Below are 15167 nucleotides of genomic sequence, written 5' to 3'. Positions count from 1 at the left end.
TTTTTAGTAGATACCTTTCCTGGTTTTTGAATATCTTCATTCTCTGGTTTTAAACATAGTAAGGAAATGTTCTAAAACTTTCAGGAGAAGATAGACTAGAAAGAAGAGGATGGAAATGAAGTACACCTTAGGAGGGCCTCACCTAGGCCACCCACTATTAATTTATCATCATTCGATCTTTTTAAATGTACATGTGTGTGCAAATAATCCTAGTGTGGTATTGCCCTTGCTCCTACTCATGTACTTGTATCCAGTCTTTACTAACACTCATCCATCAGTCTACCACATTTCTATACATATCTACACATACATAATTTAAAATCCAGCTTAATAAAACAACCGGCTGAACCTATGCATATAAATATGTCTAACTGTAATACCTGTTGGGCATGTCTGCTATTAGTAGAGATGGAGCCATGGAATTGATTTCTCGTCTTACTTAATTTTATGGGTAATGTGTTTAATCACTCCTCCTTTGCTATGTTCTTATTAATGTATTTTATGGTTCTGGTTTAAAAGGTTCCAGTTATTGCTTGTTTATGGCTGAATCAAACTCCACTGTGGACTGGTGAGATGGCCCTTGCCCTCACGAGGGATGAGCTGAATGCTACCCCTCAAACTCACATGGTCCATAGAGAGAACTGACTACCTACACAGGTTGTTCTCTGACTTCTTTTTATGCATTGCTTCATGTCTGTACCCTCCCCCCACATGCAAGTGCAAGTAAGTGTTACCACAATTATAATAAAAACCTCTACTGTGACTGTAAACCATAGTATCTTTATCCCTCCGTCTGTTGACAAATATTTGTGACGATTTAATGACTTGGCTCTTACAAGATTGCAATGTCAATGGATGGATCCGTACCACTGTGGTGCTTTGGTCCAGAATTGGACCCTATGATAGAGATGCTTTTAGTTTTGTAAGGAACTCCACACTGACTAAAGGACAGCATTCACCACCGCAGTATACAAGGGTTCCCTTTCTCTTCACCGTTATCAGCGTTTGCTATTTCTTATCTCGATAGCTAGAGATTGTGTACAAGGAAAGACAGACTTTCAATGCAGTTTTAGTTTGCATTTTCTTGGTGGAAAATGTTGCTTCGCAACGTTTAATGTGTGCTTGGTCTTTTGAGCAGCCATTGTTCCATTAGCTCATTTATTCACTGGGTTGTCAGAGTTTTGTATTTTTTTTTTGAGTGCATAAAATAGTCTAGAAGTTCATCGTCTGTTAGATATGAAGCTGACAGGGACTTCCTCCCATTCTGTAGACAGTTTTCTGACAGTGTTAATGATGCTCTCTGCTGTACAGAAGGTATTTAATTTTATGCATCTTCATGTGTCAATTCTTAGAGTCTGTTTCAAACAGCTCATATCTATTCCTGTACTTTAAAAGTCTTTTTCCTGTTTCCTTCTGGCAATTTCAAAGTTGAAGCCTTCCTTCCTCCATTTTGAATACATTCCCTTGTGCAGACCAAGAGATAAAGATCCAGTTCCATTCCTTTGCATGTGTTTGTCCAATTTCCCCAGCACATTTTGTTAAAATGTATTATTATATATTGTATGTTATTGGCAGTTTGGCTAAGAACCAAGTGGCTATTATCTGTATGGCTTTATTTCTGGGTCCTGGCTCCCATTGCTGTGTTATTTTTTGTACCAGCACTTTGCTGTTTCCATTTGCATGGCTGTCTCTTAACTTAAAGTCAGTAACTGTGATGCCTCTGACCTTGTTAGTTTGCTCAGTTGACTTTGAGAATCCAGAATCTTTTGTGCTTCTAGATAAATTTTAGAATTTTGTTCTGTTTAGTAATATTTTGTCAGGAAATTTATTTCTATTCGAAGGGTATTTTTCCCTATTTTTCATCTGTTTGGTTTTGCCTTAAGAGGACGATTTGGTTCATAAAATAAGTCTGAAAGTGCTGTTACGTTTGGTGTAGGTGGAGTTGAGGGTTTTGGAGGGCCCCAAATTCAATGCTGTCCACCTGCTTCTGCTTCCTGATTTCTAAAATTGATTTGAACACTTTAGTGGCCGCTTTGGAATGCACCAAGCCGGATCATCCGATTATTCAGATTCTCAGCTTCAGAATTTTTCATTTTTATTTTTGTGTGTGTGTGTGTGGGGGGGTGTTCACTCTTCCCAAATAATTTCTCTAGTAGTTACAGGGATGTTCAAATGCCTTTTTGTAGAACTGATTGATTTCATTTATAATTTATGTTTAACGACAAACTCTTTAATTCTTTAGTCTGTAGTCTTTAGGATCTATTGTGAAATCCTTTTATTTTGGGTACTGAAAATTGCTGTCTTTGTGTCTCTCTGCTTCTCTATCTCTGTCTGTCTGTCTTTCTCTCTCCTCTCTTTCTCTCTCTTTGTGTGTGTGTGTGTGTGTGTGTGTGTGTGTTGTGTCTGTGTGTGTCTGTGTCTCTGTGTGTGAAAGTCTGTATTTAGCCTTGTCTAGCTTGGAACTCTCTATATATATCACGGTGACCTTGGACTTATAAAGATTATCTTGCAAGCTCAGCTCTCAACTCTTGCTTATTTAAACTTGTTCTTGATTTAGCTTCTGGCCTTTGCGAGGCTCAGATGGGTCTGACAAGTGTGTAAGTTGTGCTCTATTATTATCAGATGAAGAAGTCCAGGATCCCTGTTGGCCTTTATTCTTTAGCAAGAAAGAGGGTCCTTGTTGAATGGATGCTGCAGATCTCTCTAGAACATTACTGATACCATGCTCTCTGAGAGATAGGAATGGCTATACAGACACAAGAGTGGGGTGTTCTGGCCTTGTTCTGGTTAGACTATGCAGGAAGTCCTGACATTGCTAGGTAGGATTCCTCTTCTCATCCCTCTGAAGACACAAAGGAGGACATGGGTGCTGCATTACTGGATAAACACAGGAATCTCAACCACCAGTGTGGCACCAATTAACCCAGGGTGGGACTCTGACCTCTTGCTGGAGGCCAATGAACTAGTTCCCTTTGTCCTCTGGGTTTTAGCTCCAAAGTTTGGAAAATGGAAGCAAAAATGAAACTCAAGAGATCATTATCATGTAATTTCTTGGATACTCAATATCACTAGCTTACTGGTCGTTAGCCTCAGAGTCTTCTTATAGTCTCTTTTATTAATTAAGCAGAATGACTGTTATGGTATTGGGGGAAGTAGGTGAAAGCATCACAGAGAGATTTCACAGAGAAATCCGCCATGTCTGCTTTATCATTGCATCCTAGCAGATTGTATCACACCGGTAAAACGTGACTCTGCTAAAGGATCGGTGTCGATGAATGAGAGACCCGTAAAATGAGAGACCTGGATAAACTTGCTTATGTATTAGCATCAACCCTCAATTCACTGTGGTTTCCCGAGTCAATCGTATTTCATATTTACTCTGCATGGTTTTCATTAGTGAACTGCAGCTAATCCATAACCATCTTGACTCTGTGTGAAACAAACTAACATGCTAAATGCTGAATATGCTCAACCTAACATCAACGGGGACATGGAATGGAGTCATTTCCCCAGTGGAACAACAAATCATTTTTGGACTATAAACAATACAGCCAACCACATAAGGAAATACTCAGGCTGAATAGTGCAATACTTCACATCCTTTTTTCAAAATCAACACAGGGCAAGACCGAACTTGGACTGGTATTTGCTGAAGTTGTTTTTGTGCTCCAACGAGATTAAGCTTACATCTTGTCCATTCTGTTTCTTTGAATCTTTTTATACTAAACAGCAGAATAAAGTTACTTCTCCTACATGCAGGAACACATACAAGCACTGCAGAGACAGAGAGACACAGTGCTTTAAGTGCTTACAGCTCTTGTGGTGTAAGAGGTGTCAGCCAACGCTGTCTATAAACTTCAAGATCGTAAATGGTTTCAGCCTTAGGTCTGTTCCGTCTGCTAGAGTCGCTTAACTCCATTGTTGCCCCAAGAAAGCGCACTCAGCAACGTATTATAGAAACGGGCCTGTTGGGTTTCAGTCCTACTTCTAAAAGCAGTTCAGGGGATAGGATAGGGTAATCTGTTCTCATTCTCAGGCCTCTGTGGCTGCTGGTGTTTGGACTTTGGCAGTACTGATTTCTACTGCATTCGCATTGGAGGAAAGCTCTGGAGCGTTCCATTTGTTAAAGACTAGCCTTGCCTTTGCTAGAAGATGAGATCGCTGGCCCCAGGAACAGATCGCCTTGTTTATTGCTATATTTGCCATGCACTGGGATAGTTTATAATTACATTTTTTTTTGTCTATCTGCTAATCTTGACATTCTCACTTTTTTGTACTTCCATCAACTCTTAACTCATTATTATAATATGTAGGTCATGCAAATGTATGAATTATTAGGCTGTTATTCTGCATCATTTCCATTATTTCCAGATCAGTCTTTCAGCCATGCAGAAGTCATAAGGGTTGCTTCTCAGGGTTAAAGGATATGTGGCCTTATAAAGTCTAATTAATAGAACTAACACAGAAAGCCATTGCTATTAAATCTCACTTCAAAACACACTTTTAGAGTAAATTTTGCTTTTGCAAAAATAAAATTCATAGAAGATCTAATGAATGCTCATTGCTCTGAATGCTCCCCGTCTACCTGCTCCCATCTTAGATTCAAAATAAGGTCAACCTTCAGAAGCTAAGTTGGCCCACTTTCCCAAAATGGTTTCAAGAGGTGCGCTGAGTATCTAAGTAGAAAAAAAAATTGTAACTCTCATGAAAAAGACAAATCTGAATCTTTTATCTAACACAAATTCTTAACATTTTATCCCATCAAAAGCCTAAATGGGTTCATCGGCCCAGAGTCACTGCAATGGGGAAGGCAGACTAGAATTGGAGAAGATGTGTAGTCTCCCAAATCTGTGACGGACAGTTCCAATACCATTTCTTTTTGAAACCGCTAACAAGGGAATAGAAATATTCAGGCTTTTTACATTCACGCTCTATATCCTATGGAGAATGAATAACTCAACAACATCAGCAGTGGTTTGAAGGACTTAGGAATGATAGCTAAAATATTATCACTCTTTGATACGTAGTTGTCCAGTACAAACTCACTCAGGACAAAGTAATGAGAAGCAACTGTCGGTCATTGGAAGCACTAGCAGGTGATGGGACTTGTTGCAGCTCCAACCCCATACTTGGTATCTTTTCTGGAAGCTTTTGGTGCTCTCTTACACATGTGATACAATTCTTTGTCATTTACAAAGTCAGGGAAGGTTTGCTGTTCTGTAGGGGGAATACAGCCACACCATTATCACCCATTGATTACAAAGTCTTTTGTTCCTGAAAGTGTTTACTGTACCTTATTTATTTATTTTCAGTGTGTGGGTACGGGTGTGTGTAGAGCGTGCAAGCGTGTGGAGGCCAGAGATACAGCTTGCTGGAGTCATTTCTCTCCTACTACATCGAGACTTTATGAACCAGTCCATGAGCATCAACATCGGATTATCTCAGTATTATGTAAATTCTCACGATCTTTGCCATAACATTCTGTTGTAGATAATTAGCCACACATGTAAATGTCTTTGAATACAGCTACTAGAGAGTAGAAAGATGCTTCTTCTACTCCAGAGAAGGGTCACTGACACATCTTAACATAATGCAGTGCACTGGAGATCCCTCCATACCAAATGATCATTCATTATCTAATAACAATAGTTCCAAAGCCATGATCACTTCATGGCATAGAATGTCACATTGGCCTTCAATATTGACGGTGTTAAGCTCATTGGATATGATGCACTGAAAGCAACTAGTAGCATGCATGCATGCCAGAAGATAAAGGACAAACTATGAGTCTACTGTAGCAGTTGAATTTCTAGGACTCAGCTTCTGGGATCTTGACACAGTGTTCTTGTGTGCCTTACAGACTATGCTCTAACGCTAACACTTAGCAGAACTTGGAGTTCAGAAACGCCCTCTAACTCATCAGGCATCTATTAGACTTTGTATATGGCTACCAGGTTTCAGTGGGAAGAAAAATAAGTTAAAGTTCTTTCTGTACCAGATGCTGGCTGCTGCGTTTGTTGAAGAGTGGGTGGAAATAGGCAACTTCTGGCAGGGTTTCCTAGGGAAATGAGGGAAAGTAATTTTGTTTGTCCTTGTGAAATAGCAACCATTTGTCTTTATTTTGTATTACTATTTCCCCCGGCCTATACGACTGTGTCTTGTAATTAAAATAGAAAGGAAGCATGTCTGTAGGTAACTTCTATATTTTGGGATGGAAATTCGAGGCATTTTCATAAAGATTCTATCAAGAAAAATACCAAACTTTTTTATGCTAAAAATTGAACCATTGGTTTTGAGAGTGCTAGGTAAGCATTCAACCATATTCCTCGTCTTGCTGGTGATATTTGAATCGTAACAATCCTTGGTCTAGCCACTGACAAAATGATTAGAGATTAATCAAGTAATCTGGGCAGTTAGCTCAAAAAGTAAGAATACTTCCTACTTAAACATGCGGACCAGAGTTCAAATCCTATCACTCATGTAAAAAACAAGATGTGGTCATCATTGGGTTTTAACCCTAGTTCCCTGAGAGTTAGAGACAGAACAATTACTCGAACTTGCTGACTGCCAATCCAGTTCTAGGTTCAGTGAGAGATCCTGAGATCTGTTTCAAGGAAATAAAGTGGAGAGTGATGGGGCAGGTCACCTGATGTCTTCCTCTAGTCTTTACCTGCATCCCTGCTCTCCATGCTCCCCAAGTGTGTACACACTACACACACATGATCACATACAAAGTAATTATAAAAGGAAAAACAGTCGGTATCATGAATGTAATGGGTTCAAATCAATACATGTAAAAAGTAATTTAAAGTGTTAGATAATTCGGTGTACAATCTTAGGCTAAGAATTAAACATGTCTGTAGTCAAGCTAAATTGAAGTAATTAAAATATTTCAGACTATTTCCTTTACTTATATCTGGGTCTCGCTTTTAACTAGTAGTTTTTCCGAAGTGTATCCTAAGCCACTTTGAATATTAGTGGAGACAAAAAGAATAATTTAGGTACATGAAGACCATATAGTGTGAAACTTTGTCCTATTAATTTTTTCCCATTAATATTATTAACTCATTGGTTACATTGTTCTAAGAATGGAGGAACAAAACACCCAACAACCTGTATCTACCTTTGTGTCCCGAAATTATTGGATTCTTGAGACATGCAGTGTACAGTTATGCTTTGCAAGGTTGCAGTCATCCAAACATGTGTGCATATAGCAGTCAACCAGAGCTAGGGTTAGTGATATGACTATCCCAACCACCTTCTTACGAAGAAACGAAATCTACATATTTACATTCCTATTGATTATTGAGTGTCAGTTTCTTTTTTATTTTCTAAATTGGATATTTCTCTTTATTTACATTTCACATGTCATCCCCTTTCCTGGTTTCTCCTCCGGAAACCCCCTATACCCCATACCACCCCTCCCCCGCTTCTATGTCTTAAATTGTCTTTGGGTGTTCCGTCTCATTGTTTCGGGTCACCATCTCGGGTCGTGTAGGTTCCCTGTGCCTGTTTTCTTATGTGATCAGTTTCTTTAGATGTAGTGGCATCTCCCCTTTTTAAAAATTCCACTCGTGGACCAGATTGGGGTCAGGTTCTCAGAGGAAACAGCAGCCAGGTTGACATCCTAGACAGGCGGGCTGTTCCGGCATAGGCTCTCAGATTTTAGTTTTTTACAAAGGTAGGTAGGCATTTGGGATTCCTAGTAAGCTGTTCCGACTCGACCTGCAGTGTAGAAATGTTGCAGTATGGGAAGGTTCTGCGGGCGCCCTGCACCTGGGTCTTCTCCTGTTACAGGCAGAGCCCTTAACTTGGATGCGGGAGGGTGACTCCTGAGGTCAGGCAAAGAAGCATTGTTCCTGCATCTTTTTCTAGGGCCCCATCACCAGCTGCCCTTAGTGAAAAGGGCCTCTGGTTCCTGCCAGGTGCTGCGAGGGACCCGCATGCGTAAGATCAGAAATTCTTTTTAGTTTTGTCTATCACGTGTTTAAAGGCATGCTTGAAATACTGGTAATAGGATAAGCAAAATGGGATTACGGGATGGGAGTGTGGGAGTGACCTGAAGATACTATATGACTTGGGAAGGTCAGATCTAAAGAAATTCAACAGTGTTTCTCCTTTCTTTCCCAGCTCTAGTTAGAGGGTGGAAAGTTGAGAGGCAGGAAGAAAACACATTCACACACTACTAAGTTCAAACAAAGAGGGCGGAAATGGGGCAGCTTTTGTTTAAAATTACTTACCTTGAAGTACCTGCTATGGTAATTAAGGTGTCTTGCTTTCTTTTGACAACTACCCTTTGCAGTCTGCCCTTCAGTCCAGAGCTTTGCTCTCCAGAATTCTCACTGGAAGCTTGGTCTGGAAGAGTAGTATGCTAGTCACACACTGGTGGCCATCCTTTCTCTTCCCGCTATAGCATGAGCAAAGGAGAAAGCCACGGCTTAGCCTCTAGGGTATTAGAGCAACTCCCTGGCCTTAATGGACCTGAGCAGCAGTTGGAGCCTGGGGAGTTTATTGGGGGTTTGTGGTAATGGTTGGACTGAGCATGAGTGCCAATTCGCTTGTGTAAATATTAATACTGAGTAATATATGTCGAATATTAACAGGTAGGACTGACCACTCACTGCTTTATTACAGAAAAGTTGGTTATTTTACCTGCTCTGCTTTTCATAATTCATAAACTATATGGGAGCTCCCTCTTGTGGTTATTGTTAAATTGCATGTCGTTTCTGTTTATTTAACCGTTTAATGCAAGGCCATACAAATTAATGGAATGTAGTGTGACAATTAAAGACGTGTGTATAATATATAATGATCATAATTAGCATTTAGCATCTACCTTTCATCCCTGAGTTAGTTGTTTGTGGAACATGGGTCCCTTTTGCTAGTTCTTAGTCTTGTTGAGAAAAGGCATTTGAAAATGGAGGCAAGTGAAAACTTAAAGACCATTTATAGGACTATAAAAGAAAAGCAACTAGGAAGCAACCCATAAATCCCAACAGCTTCCTGGAGGAAGAAGAGAGAAAAGGCAAAGAGACAGTCTTGGCTCTGGTAGAGGCCAGGAAAGCAGGGCAATAGAAGTTTGTGTGCAGCTCCATGGTAGAAGTGAGTGAGAACTCCTGAGTGTCGAGTCTGGTAGGCTTCAGATTTCAGTTTGTATGTAAACAACGGTATGTGAAACACATTGCTTCCTCAGTGAGAACTTAGAAAAAAGAGTGGGCAGGCAGAACAGTGAGGTCTGTAAATAACTGCACAGACTCACAGGCTTGGGGGTCTACACACGCTGAGTAAGGTTGATCCTTCCATCTATTTAATTTAGCTACACAGTGATTGATGAACTCAGACAGATTACCTCTTGCAGGAGGAGATGACTGTAGTTTTTATAACCTTGTAATATTTGGGTCAGCTTGGAATGTCATGGCTCAACCTAGAGTGATACAACTTAGGTCTCCTCTCCCTCTCGTGTTTCTCTCTCTCTCTCTCTCTCTCTCTCTCTCTCTCTCTCTCTCTCTCTCTCTCTCTCTCTCTCCAAATTATGTAACAGAATAAATTAAAGATAATTCAAGAAAAATTAAAAATAAAACTGCATGTCAAGTGTGGTGGCACATGTCTTTAATCCCAGCACTCACAAGGGCAGCCTGGTCTACGGTAGCTCTAGGACAGCTGGGACTCAGCTACAGAGAAACTTGTCTCATAAAACCAAAATGAAAACAAACACAAAACTTAACTGTGGGTTACAGAAGGAAAATGGTTTCCATTAATGAACCTCAATAGAGCCTTCCTACCCCGCTTCTCTTAAGATGTTTCAAATCTTTCTTTTTTCCCCATTGAAGGCTCATTCTATTTTAAATATATTAAAATAGGTTTATACTCGAAGAAAAATTTGAGAATAAAATGTACGAATCAGATTCAGATTATCTTTGATTGGTTAACATGCTATTTCTTTACTGCCTCTCTGGAATTGGCTACACACCTACTCATTTTTCCCTCTCTCTGCAGAAGTGACGGTTTATGCCTGTTCACTTAAAAACCCATTAGCTGGGCTGGAGAGATGGCTCAGCAGTTAAGAGCACTGACTGCTCTTCCTGAGGTCCTGAGTTCAATTCCCAGCAACCACATGGTGGCTCACAACCACCTGTAATGGGATCCGACGCCCTCTTCTGGTGTGTCTGAAGACAGTAGTGGTGTACACATATAAATAAAATAAATAAATCTTAAAAAAAAAATTAGCTTTTACCTGGGTTTTTCACGTTGGAAATTCTGCATCGGAATTGTCTATGATGGTTGTCTACATCCTCACGATGATAAACTTATATTCGTTTACTTTGGAATGTCCATATTTTCTTATCCCCATTGATCACGCATTTGTTTGGTTGCTTTTGTATGATTTTCCTATCTCTAACTTGCTGTCTTGCCTTTTGCGTCTTTTAAAAGTTTGGAAAATTATTTCATATTTTCTCTGCGTGTGTGTTCTGCCTGCTTGTATGACTGGAAACTGCAAACATGCCTGGTGCCGGGGGAGGTCAGAAGAGGCCCTTGTGAGCTGCCATGTGTGTGCTGTGAAATGGACCTGGGTCCTCTGCATGACAAACAAGTGCTGGCTACTACTGTGTGACTCCAGTTTTCATGGTCTTAGGGTTCGACATCTTTCTTACTTATCCATATTTGTCAAGTGTATTTTTTGTCCTCGTAAATCCTCCAGTCCTTACTTCCCTTTACCTGTTTTGTTTCTAGTAGTTTGCCCTTTTATTTCTAGTTTGTTTTTTCTTTCACAACATTTCTGTGAGCTCAAAAACCTACATATTGACCTCTTAACTCAGAAGATAAAAGCATTTTACAGCCCTTCATCTTCTTGAATTTGGTTACCTACAAAATTTTTAGATCCAAACCTTAAGTAATATTTCTTTATACTCTAAATTTTGGCTTGATAGTAACTCCTAAATTTTCTCAAGTAACTTAGATGTTTATTTTTTATTATCAATGACTCCATTTGTTTGCATCTAAAATGATATCCCACCTCCTGGTTACCCCTTCAGAAACCCCCGCATCCCAGATCCACACTCTCCCCCTCCCTTTTGCCTCCATGAGGGTGCTCCCTCACCCACCCACTCACCCTCTCCCACCCTACCGCTCCAGCAACCCCCTACAGTTCCCCAAACTTCCACAGGACCAAGGGCCTCCTCTCCCATTGCTGTCAGGCAAGGCCATCCTCTGCTATCTATCTATCTGGAGTCATGGATCCATCCCTATACACTCCTCGGTGGTGGTCTAGTCTCTGGGAGCACTGGGTGGTCAGGCCAGGGGATGTTGTTCTTCCTGTGGGGTTACAATCTCCCTCTGCTCCTTTGAGTGTTTTAAATGCAATAAAAATGAAGCATTTGGAAAAGGCATCATAGGTGAATGTAATTTGTAAATAAACATTTACACTGTTAGCTAAACTTTAAATTCATGTTTTTCCCCACTAAAGATACCTGCTTAACAAGGAACAGCACCAGATGTGCTTCTTCAACCTCTCTGCTTTCTAACTACTTCTATGTCTTTGTCCTGGGACAACTGCTGCTGGGGACTGGAGGAACTCCGCTCTACACCCTGGGCACGGCCTTCATTGATGATTCTGTGCCCACACACAAATCTTCTCTATATATCGGTGAGTAAACTCTTGGTATCATTTCGTAAGCAGAGTGCGTAAACAGCTTACCTCGGGTGGTTTCCGTTCCTTTTGCTAAAAGAAAAAAGACAAGCAAACAAAACCAAGTCAGTGGTAATGCCACAGGCATTTCATTTAGGATTGTACTGTGTTTACCTGTTTACTGTGCTGTCAATTCAGTTACTGGGATGAGTAATAGTTTTATGGTGCTCCATTCTGAAATACCATACATCCCTGAATAGAAGGAACCAGGTCAGCAGCTTCTGCCTTGATTATATAAACTCCAGGGGATTTTTCTCAGAGTATAAAGGTTTCTTATATCTTATAAGGGTGGGATAAGAGATTATCAAAAAACAAAGACAAACAAACAAACCCAAAACGCCATGGAATTTTTCATTTCAAAGCCATTCTTTTCTCTAATTCTTTCTTTGAAATCTAGCACGAGACTATAGAAGGCCTGTGTCTAAATGTTTTGGAAATTACTGGCACCCAGGTTTGTCTGTGTATTACTGTATAACAGGATTCTTTGGTATGGTGGCTGCAAGTCAGCATACGTGGCTAAGCCCTGACTGTTGAGAATATCCCAACAAAGAAGCTTCTGTAATTATGTTTACATCTTTACAAAAGTTATGAAGCATCTTAGAAGTGATTATTGACACTTCTAATATTGAAAATATTGAATATTGGAAATATTGAAATATAGTCTATTGCCCCCAAAATTTACAAATCACTAATTTCTAGCATTTTGGGGGGAGGATTGAGACAGCATCTAACCAGGTAGCCCTTGGATAGCTTGGGACAGTTGGCCTCAAACTCAGAGATTCTCCTGTTTCTGCCTTGTGGGAATAAAGACACAAACAGCAATATCCAGCCCATTTTTAGCATTTTTAAGTCATGTTTTTCTGCCCACAAACAATTTTGTACCTGATATTTTATATGCATCCGCTGATACATTATATACTTAAGGTTGCTTTAGACTATTTTCTAAGTATAGAAACATGGGTATTGTGTATTTTAACATACCTGACAGATTAATACAACTTTTGATATTACCTTGAGTCACCTTTATAGTAGAGACTTGATCTAATAGGTACCTAAGTCCTTTTGCCATTGATGTATGTTTAGTTTGGGGAAAAAATTGTTTCATGTGTGTGTGTGTGTGTGTGTGTGTGTGTTTGTGTGTGTGTGTTTGCATGTGTATACATAAGAAATTTAGCAGCAAATAAAAAATGTAGATGATGTCAATACGGCAAATTTCATTTTGCAAATACTCTGTTCCTTGTGACAATATTTTAAATCTCTCATAGCCAGAAATAAGCTGCTTCCCCTACTGTTAGTAAAAGTGAGAGAAATCACGAGGAATAGTGTCTAATAGTAAATGGGTTGCTTTCCAAATTGACTTATCACTGGGCAATGGTGGTGCATGCCTTTAATCCCAGCCCTTGGGAGGTAGAGACAGGTGGATCTCTGAGTTCCAGGACAGCCTGGTCTACAGGGTGAGTTCCAGGACACCCAGGGTTACACAGAGAAACCACGTCTGAAAAATAAAACAAAGCAAAATCAGTCAACCAAACACCAACTCAACCCATCAGCAGATCTAGGTGTTAGAATCTGCTGTGGAGTGAAATGAGGAGAGCTTCTTCCGAGGCTGAGGAGTGCAAAGGCTTCTTTCCCTTGTACTCTTCCATGAGATTGTAAGCAATGATTATCGCTAAAAGGAAAACAGAACATGCTCCATCTCGCCATTAGTTAGTTATGCAATGTACATGGATTTGTAATTATGGGCTTATTTTAACTATTATAATTATAATCAAGTAGTTCTATAGTGAGATATTAATTTTAGGCACCTTGACATAACTGTTAACCATATAGTTCTCTCTCTGTGTGTGTGTGTGTGTGTGTGTGTGTGTACTATAATTTTGATATAAGTGTAATCATTAACAATGTCCTTTAGTAGAATGTATTTCTTTCCTGCTGTTACAATTGAGCAAAGCTGTTTATATGGTTATTCCTAATGCCGTTGATCTTTCCGTAGGTATTGGCTATTCTATGTCAATCCTAGGCCCAGCCATTGGCTATGTGTTGGGAGGACAGCTGTTGACAATGTACATTGATGTTGCTATGGGACAAAGGCAAGGCACTATTTGTTTTTCTTCTCATTTTTTATTCTATTGCAGTAAAGTGAGTCTCATTTCTCATTCAGAATGCAGTGAAGGATTTCAGGAAATCAAACAGTGTGCACTATTTGACACCCACTGTGTCTGCCTTGCTTCCAGGGTCTTTTAGCATAATAATGTATTTATTCATGAATAGGGATGTCCAATAGAATCACTGGTGATTTATAAAAAAGACTTTATATACCCTTTGTGTCATTGAACAATAAGAATGTAGTAAATTAGCTTCTCAGTAGATTTAGTTGCAGATAGAAAATATGAATCATTTTAAAAATATCTGAATGAGAGTAAGTCTTCTGATACCTCTGATGATATTATGAAAAAATAAAGACCGTGTTGCATTTGTTACTGAGGAAGTCAAATAATGATGATAAATATTATTGATCCAATATTTATATTTTATACCTCACATTTGGTGTTAGGTATAATATTATGTATTATCCTACTCAGTTCTGCAGATAATTATGTTCAACAGGACAGTCTATGGGAGAGGATAGTCAGCTTTTAAGATCATGCATTTTAACAATAGGGAAAGTCTTTCAGAGTGTTATGTCGGAGGGTGGGATTTACTGACATTAAAATATGAAAATATCATAAAGTTTTAAAAATAATGATTTAGAGAAAGATCTCCAAGTACTTGAGACTTTTAGCATAGACCAGTGATTTGCTGTTTCATATATTTAGTCTGCTGCAGTAAATGAAAAAGAGAAAGATAAATAACACATTGAGGGGGGTTGGGAATTTAGCTCAGTGGTAGAGCGCTTGCCTAGCAAGCACAAAGCCCTGGGTTCGGTCCTCAGCTCTGAAAACAAAAACAGAAACAAAAAACAAAAAAATAACACACTGACATTCTATATGTTTTTAAGGATTTGTCATATTTATATTCACTAAAAATTTTAAACCATGATTCTGTACTTGCTGCATTTTAAAAGACTTATTTACTTTTATTCTCTGTGTATGAATATTTTGCTTGCCTATGTGGCTGTGCACCGTCTGCAAGTCTAGTGCCAGCAGAGGTCAGAAGAGGAACTAGAGTTACAGGTGTTTGTGAGTCACCATCTTGGTGCTGAGAATCAAACCCAGGTCCTCTGCCAGAGCAGCCAATGCACTTAACCACTGAGTCATCTCTCTGTTCTCCCATGGTTGCCGTTTTATGATGCTTTCTGGACCATTATTCTTAGATCTTATTATACTTGTATGGCTGCACGTTATTTGACTCATTGTGATGGCTTCCTTACAATTTTAGATACAGTAAGAGCCTAGACTTTGCACCTGAATTACAAGACATGTGATTGTTATGACTGATCTCTAAATAATACTGAATGAGTTATAACTCTTTTTCCCCCCCT

The 15167-nt window shown here is 39.4% G+C and overlaps 1 protein-coding gene across 1 annotated transcript in view; it reads left to right on the top strand.

Moving 5' to 3' along the window:
- Positions 1-15167, top strand: part of Slco4c1 (solute carrier organic anion transporter family member 4C1) — a 49176-nt gene that overhangs the window by 12521 nt on the left and 21488 nt on the right. Inside the window, exons 3-4 of the mRNA XM_032904132.1 lie at positions 11465-11644; positions 13680-13776. Coding sequence (XP_032760023.1) covers positions 11465-11644; positions 13680-13776 — 277 coding nt within the window. The remainder of the gene's footprint in view (positions 1-11464; positions 11645-13679; positions 13777-15167) is intronic.

Source organism: Rattus rattus, chromosome 5 (assembly GCF_011064425.1).
Source record: "Rattus rattus isolate New Zealand chromosome 5, Rrattus_CSIRO_v1, whole genome shotgun sequence".
In the NCBI taxonomy this organism is placed as follows: Eukaryota; Metazoa; Chordata; class Mammalia; order Rodentia; family Muridae; genus Rattus; species Rattus rattus.
Note: the sequence above shows the minus strand (reverse complement) of the source record. Positions and strands in the feature narration are given on the sequence as shown.